Source organism: Nicotiana tomentosiformis, chromosome 11 (assembly GCF_000390325.3).
Source record: "Nicotiana tomentosiformis chromosome 11, ASM39032v3, whole genome shotgun sequence".
In the NCBI taxonomy this organism is placed as follows: domain Eukaryota; kingdom Viridiplantae; phylum Streptophyta; class Magnoliopsida; order Solanales; family Solanaceae; genus Nicotiana; species Nicotiana tomentosiformis.
The window spans coordinates 107294639-107303185 of record NC_090822.1 but is presented as its reverse complement, the minus strand read 5'-3'; the positions used below and the strand labels follow the sequence as shown (position 1 = coordinate 107303185).

General features: G+C 33.2%; 1 protein-coding gene across 1 annotated transcript; it reads right to left on the bottom strand.

Moving 5' to 3' along the window:
- Positions 1 to 7216: 7216 nt before the first annotated feature.
- On the bottom strand, positions 7217 to 8284 carry LOC104105618 (uncharacterized). Its single transcript, XM_009613967.1, has one exon. It carries the CDS (start codon positions 8282 to 8284, stop codon positions 7217 to 7219), a length of 1068 nt encoding a protein of 355 aa, XP_009612262.1.
- Positions 8285 to 8547: the final 263 nt, after the last annotated feature.

The window sequence follows — 8547 nt, the reverse complement described above, 5'->3', positions numbered from 1 at the left end:
AAGTCTAGGACAATCTCTCATGATGTGCCTAGTATCACCACACTGATAACAACCTCTTTGCAGGTTTGGATGCTCATACTGAGTCTGTGCCAGATAGCTAGAATAACCATTATAGGAACCCTGTGTCGGTGGTGCACTAAAAGAACTTGCTGTAGCACCCCGAATATTATGACCCCGCTGATACTGAAATGTAGAATTATTAAGGACGCAGGAATACCGCAAGCCCCAACATCATCCCATACAAATCTCACATCTTAGTCATATACAAATTTCGGAGAACCTTTCAATACCACATAAATACATCTCCGGCCAAAACTAATATAACACATGAGCTCGCAATCTAATCGTTGATAGTGGACTCCCCTCACTTGGCGCGAAGCCATAGGACACAGTCCGATGATTCACAATACTAAACTTCACCGCTCGTACGTCACCAGTCATAAAACATATCAAGCCATTTATTAGGCGCATGTCATCCCCGTGACAGACAAAAAATGCTTCCTCGAGTGCCTTGACTTCTAGTATGTACCTTTCACTAAATGGAAATCCCATACGAACTACATAATCTTTAATGCCACCAACTATCTTCAGATCTACATCCACCTCGTGACCCTACCACGATTATGACGATTAGGCAACAAATTAAACTTCCATATCCTCTATCTGAACGACATGTGGTAACAATGGTTGAGAAACCTGGCTCCCTTATAACCCCTCTGTAGTATCAAGAACTGTTGGTGCATAGTTGATATCAAGTGCGCAATTTCATACATGAGTGGATACAAAAGAACATAAGATATATGCTTCAAGCTGAATAAATGTCGCTCAATAAGGAATGAAAGAAGCGAAAATTTCCTAACAGTTCTGTAGCCTCTCGAAGATAAGTACAAACATCTCCGTACTGATCCATTAGACTCGTTCGTGACTCGTAGAACCTATGAACCTAGAGCTCTGATACCAGCTTGTCACGACCCAAAATCCCACCACATGCGTCGTGATGACATTTAGTCTCTAAGACTAAGTAAGCCGATTTTAATTACAATTCAAGCCATTTTAAAAAAAAAATAGAAACTAACAACGGAAATAATTACAAATATAACAACCTCCCAAGACTGGTAGTACTGAGTCACGAACTCTAACTGAATACATGAAATGATCTCAAGGATCGAATACTCAATATTGTTTGAATAATAAATAACAGTACAATAAAATGGAAAGATTCCAAGGAACTACGACGACCAAACAACTCTACCTTGAATCTTTGCGATCCCACTCTAACTCTGTCCGAATCCGATATCTCCAATACCCGACTCTGCACAAAAATGTGCGGAAGTGTAGTATGAGTACACCATGGTCGGTACCTAGTAAGTATCAAGACTAACCTCAATGGAGTAGAGACGAGATACAGTCAAGACACTCACTAGTCTAATAACCTGTGCAATATAATATACAAAATAATAGGAACAAATAATAATAAGGGCAATATAAAACAACCATTGATATGTACAACAAGACAAAAAAATACCATTAATATCGCTCAACAAATAATAAATACAAGTACACCCAATTAAAACAAACTCTTCAAATAAATATCTTTCACATATAATTTTTCCAAATAACTCTCTTTCAAATATAATTTTCTCAAATAATTATCTTTCAAATATAATTCTTTCAATAAATCTCTTCAAATATAATTTCCTCAAATAAATATCTTTCAAATACAATTCTTTCATATAATACTTTCTAAATAAAAATCCTTCCTAATAAATATTTTGAATGTAATTCTTCAATTAAAAAGTCACCATGTGACACCTCATTTCATAATCATAAAAATACATGTCTCAGCCCATTTTTATATTTTTCGTAAACACGGGTCTCGGCCCATTTTTCATATCTCCACGACACTTCGTGCCCATAATTAAATCATCATATTTCCCCGGCACTTCGTGCCCTTATTTCATATCATAACTGCACGAACAATTCACGTGCCAAGTATCATTATCATTTAATCACAGCACCTCGTGCCCTCATTTCATACCACAACTGCACGAACAATTCACGTGCCAATATTCTCATTATTTACTCACGGCACCTCGTGCCCATATTTTATTTTATAATTCGCCTAGCAATATCCACAGGCTCTCAATTTTAACATAAATCAGATTGTTATCAATTTACTAACAACAAGACAAATTGCACAAGGTATAAAAATAAACACAAAAAAATCACATGAAAATCATCAACACCACAACACCACATCATCACATATCGTCCATGACAATAGCCACCCTTATCTCTCCTATAGACACCCTTATCACTCCTATAATAGCCTCCCTTATTCCTCCGCCCAGACAATATCAATAGCCACCCTTATCGCTCATATTGCCACCCTTATCCCTCCTATAGCCACCCTTATCGCTCCGCCCAGATAATATTCTAACAAACACAACAACAGTAAAATGCCACCCTTATACCTACATAATATCAACGATGAAATGCTACCCTTATGTCCTCAAAATAATAACTCACACAACACAATAATTTACACGGGAAATTATCACGGCAACATAAAAATATCAATTCATATCACAATTTGCCCAATGACCACAAACAATTCCAAAAATATAATCAAATTAATTAATTTCATAACAAATAGCCCAAGGCCCCACACAATGTATATAAAACCTCAAAAATAATCAACAGAGATAGAAAATAATCAGCATAGGGCAACACCTTCATTAGTCCAAATTTAGATAATTATATTAACACTTCTTTTTAAACTTGCTTAATTAAATATTTGCATAGGAAAAATTCATAATGAAATTAAATTCCAAGAAATATCAAACCAGCAATACTCACGAAATTACATACAGTTTCAAGTAACAATCACATCAAATTGTCATATAAAAATAAATTCAATAACAAGGATTTAGGCATGACAATTAGATGATTTAATAAATACCAATAATTATTCAATTTACTACACAATAATGCCTAAGACTTTAATCCAATAAAATTTGCACATATAAGCTCGAGTACGTACTCGTCACCTCGCGTACACGGCTTTTCACATTTCACAAATGACACATAAGACTCGATGCCTAAGGGGTAATTCCCCCACTCGAGGTTAGGCAAGACACTTACCTTTTTGAAGTTATGCTGATATTCCAAAATTGCCTTCTTGTTTGAATTGACCTCCGGATTGCTCGAATCCCAATGTTTTCCCGTGAAAATCACTCAAAAATCGCCCAAGAACCGTGCTCCAAAAATTCAAAACGAAATGAAGGAAATGACAATTTTTGGTCCTTAAGTTTCTGCTCATCCGTCACTAAAAGTCCATTTTCTGTCACTAAAAGTCCACACCAGCCTTCATTCAATCAATCATAACTTTATGTACAAATGTCCAAATGATGAATGGTTTAACTTTCTGGAAACTAGAATCAAAGGACTACAACTTTCATGTTTTGATAATTTTCTAATTTCTTATGAATTGTGAGATATAAGCTTCTAAAATCGGCTCTATGCATCATAAATTTCTGACGAAACTGCCCTACCAGCATTCATTCAATCCATCATAACTTTCTTTAAAAATGTCCAAATGATGAATGATTTAACATTCTGGAAACTATAATCAAGGCCTACAACTTTGACATTTTAAAAATTTTTAGATTCCTTATAGATTGCGAGATATAAGCTTCCAAAATTGGCTTTACGCATTAATTTCTGGCGAACAACTCTGCAACAAAAAATTTCTTCAACCCTCTTTGTCTGAAATCCATTCCGTTTACCTTCTGAAATCCACCCGAGGCCCTCGGGACCTTAACCAAATATACCAACATATCCCAAAATACAATACAAATTTAGTTGAGGCTTCAAATCACGCCAAACAATGCCGGAATTACGAATCGCGCATCGAATCGGATTATGAGTTTTCAAATCTTCCAACTTCTATATTTTGTGCCGAAATGTATCAAATCAATTCCGATTGACCTCAAATTTTGTACACAAATCATAAATGACATAACAGAGCTATAAAAAATTTTAGAACTGGATTCCGACCCCGATATCAAAAAGTCAACCCCGGTCAAACTTCCCAAAAATTCATCTTTCGCCATTTCAAGCCTAATTCCTCTACAGACCTTCAAATAATTTTTCGGACACGTCCCTAAGTCCATAATCACCATACGGAGCTACTGACATCATTAAAATTCTATTCCGGAGTCGCTTGCTCAAAAGTCAACTCTCAGGTCAACTCTTTCCATTTAAGCTTCTAAATAAGGATTGTTCTTTTAATTTAATTCTGAATCTTCAGTAATTCAAACTCGACCACACCCGCGAGTCATAATACATATTGCGAAGCTACTCGAGACCTTAAGTCACTGAACGAGACGTTAATTTTTAAAACGACAAGTTAGGTCGTCGCAACATAATTGTTGGATACGAAAGAAAACCATGGCTTACACACAACGCCAAAGTATAAGCAATCAGAGATAGAAGAAAACTTTTGGGAAATTAAGTCGAGTATCAAATCCGGAAGACTTGCCCAGTCTCTTGATCTTGACTTGGTGGTATCCATGGGTGATAGCCTTATTCAAAGAAATTGGTAGATTAAAGAAGAATTTGTGTTTACTGAGAAAAGGAAAAGTAGAGACCGCAATAATAAAGTAAAGTATGAGAATAGATTTAGAAGTGTAAAAATACATTAGACATGACGAATAGTGAAATGTTGTTCGACTTTTTTACCCTTTAAATTTTGATTTCAAACTAGACAAAATGATCATTAAATTATTTTCCTAAAATTTAAGAGTTTGAAGTCAACTAAAATTAGGGTTATTAAATTATTCCTTATTTGAACAATATAGAAACTCCTAATATTTAAAAATTTAAAATTGAGTAAAGTTTTACTAATATAAATCTTTTCTTTATTTGAATAATTGTGTGAAGTAAAATATATTACAATTGAAAATTTTAAGTTAGCTATTTAGAATGTGGGATATTAAGCATGTTAAAAGTTAGTATATTATATATGAAACTCTTGGCATACAAGATTTCTCAGTTCAACTAATATTTACGTGATTATTTTCTTAATATGTAGTCAAATAATATTTTTATCGTTACTTTGATAACTTTAAAGTTCTCATCAATTTGTTAGGTTTTTTATGGGATCTTTACACAAATAGCCGGCCATATTCATTGTTTACTTTTTCTATTCATTACATAGTTTATATATTAATTATGCATAATTATACATATATAATACATAAATTATGCATATATTATACCTCCACGTACACAATTATTATATATATATATATAATACATAAACTATGCATATATTATACCTCAATCGGTTATTTTTAGTTTAAGCGGTTAGGTGAACGGCTATTTGGGTTAATTCTTCTATTTTTATTAAACGTGGTTCTTTTTTTTTTTGTTTTTTTTTTTTTTGCCTTTTCAGTTCTTTAATCCTTTGACTGCTAATTGTAATTCTTTATATATCGTCTAATTTGTAGTATAATATTGGTTCAACACAGTAATTTTTAGGCTCTAAATTTTCAATTATCCATTTTATTTTCTAGGAGTTGTAGGACCAACCTTTACTTCCAAATTTCAAACAAATAAATTTCGATTTTTTATTCATGCTATAGACAAATCTTTGAATAATTGTAATAAAAGTATGTCCCTCAAGATGTTAGCTAAATTTAATGTTGATAGGCTTTTAACTTTAAAAATGAAGAGCTAATCTAAATAGCCTTCCATCCAACCGCTTAAACTAAAAATATATGTATATCGGATAGGAAAAGTAATAGCAAATCCATCCAATTATTTGTGTACAGATTTCTTTTGAAAATAAAATTCACACTACACAAAGTTATCCTTTAATAATTTTCTTAATATTTAAGATTTGAAAATCTTATTTGAACATGTTTGTGTCTATTAGAATGAACTTGAAAATTACCACACACACAAAAAAAGGTTGAACTTCAAAATAGCTTTTCAATTTTTTTTTTTAAAAGCACTTAAATCTTCAAATGCTATGGGTTCTTACTAAAACTGAAAAGAAATATAATAGCTTGTGAAATTAGGTAATAAAATTATAGAGTTGGCAATGAGTTTAATTGAATATATATATGGAATGATGATTCAGGAATTCTATGAGACAAATTTTCTTTATTTATTGAGTTATCTATATTGGATCACATCCATCAATTTTAAAAGTTTAAACTTTTATTTTATAGTTCAAATACTTCCTCTGGTCGACTTTAATTGATTTTTGACTGTTTTCACACATATTAAGGAATTCACCTTTTAGCATTAATTAATAATGAGATTGAACATATTAACGTTAATCTGTTCATTGAAAATATAACAAATACTCTTTGGCTCTTTACTCCAAGAGCAACTTTGGAAAAAAGAAGTTAACTAGTTCTTGATATCTGAAAAAATCAAATATTATGGACCACAAAAAAGATCAAAAAATCAATTAAAGTGGACCAGAGAAAATATAATTTTACTACACTATTTATGTGAGATTTATAAAGGATTTACTTATCGAGAATGGATATACGCTCACTAAAAAATAAAAGCGAACAAGAGATATCGAGAGAGAGTTGTACTAATTAAGAGATTCTTATCGTAAAAAAATGTGATACAATTGTGTGCGATTGTACTACCATAGAATCATTTTCCTTCTATAAAACTTTCCTTTGCGAAGTTTAACCACATAAGGAATTTGTTTCCAAAAGTACTAAATAAAACTATTAAAACCCTAAACAACAGAAAAAGGACACACGACCACATAAAAACACGTGGGCTACAACTTTTAATAATTCATTAAATCTCTAACTGGAAAAGAATTTCGCTTTTAATTAGTGTCTAAAACTACCAGGAGGACTTAAAGACCACAAAGTATAAACATTAGGTAGTTACATTATGTCGAAAAATATACTATTAAGTTATCATGCATTTGAAACTATAACAAACATATTAATGAAAAATGCATTGCAACTTTTTTTTGCTGCACCTCAACTATTCACCGAATAATTGTTACTTTTCACCAGCACAAGTATCAGATAAATCTGTGTAGCTTGTGCAACCCTTAAAGTGCAGTACAATTTTCTTGCAGCTAATTTATATGTGGATGAATACCATGTCTAAATATTGGGGTAGGAATTATCCATAACTCTGGTTGCTGCAGGATGTTGCCATTGATTGACTACTTGAAAGAAAAATGAGTGCGGAAGCTGCCATTTTGAAGGTGAATAATGTCCAATATGAATTGATTCCCTGGCAACTCAAGCCGTAAATCATTGTCCGCATAGTACACAGAATTAGGTATAAATCTCGAAAATTTGGAAGTCGAAATAGACACTGAACCATAGTCACACAAGAACAAGGCTTCATCTCCCAAATTGTCCAACTTCGAAAACATGGATTTTTGGGTCGTTTGGCTGACAACCAACTTGGAAATCTCGACACTTGATGACTTATCTCTTGGAATAGATACTTGAACCCGTAGCAGCTCGTTAGTTGTAGTCTTTACGAGATAAAATTTTATGAAAGGAAAAGAATTCATAATTGACGGTGGTTCAAAAATCTCCTTTAAATTCAAAGTAGTGTTGTCTATAGATAAAACCCTACCTCCATATGTCACAGCATAGTATGTCTCGTTGTAGTATATCATGCCATAAATAGCACCTGCAAATATATTACTATAACGAGTGAAAATCCAGGTTCCACTATCGGGTTTTAGGATAGCCAACTCATGAAGCCGGTTCCATACCTTAATCGTTGCCACAACCTCAAAATCATGTGGATTCCTTGAAGGATTCTTGGATATAATAATTTTACGAACAATATATTGAAGATGAGGAAAATGAATTGTCTCACAGGAGAAAGGATTGAAAACTTTGATAGTAAGGGACTCTTTATGTTGAAAAGCCAACCAACCATGAGAAGAACCACAGTATTTCCAAAGCTGACCCAATGGTATTATTAGGTCATGGATTATTTTACCTTTCGTCGCACTGTATAAGCTTGTAGTAGTAGTAGTAACAACATCGTTTCGATCCGTACAGATCATTAGCATAGGAAGTTCTTCGAGGGAACTTGATTTGACACGTTGTTTTAGGGCGTCAAAATTGTTGGATACGAAGGAAAACCATGGCTTGCACACTGCGCTAAAGCGTAAGCAATCAGAGAAGGAAAGCAACTTTTTAAAAATCAAGTCAAGTATCAGTTCCGAAAGCCCTGCCCAGTCTCTTAATCTTAACTTGGTGCCCATATGTATTTCTGAATCCACTAACTGGCTCGAAAGTATATGATAGCCTTTTAAAAAGAACTAGGTTGATGAAAGATGAAGGAGTTGTGTTTGCGTATTAGGGGAAGGAAATTAAGTAGGGGATCACAACTGTCCTTATTTTTTATTTTTTTATAAGATATCTTTTTTCCTATCTTGTTTTTGTTGCCTTATATAGTGCCACAATAGTTGGGCAGGGGATCCAAATTCCTTGAAAATAGGCGATTCTCCAATTCTTTCTCATAAAC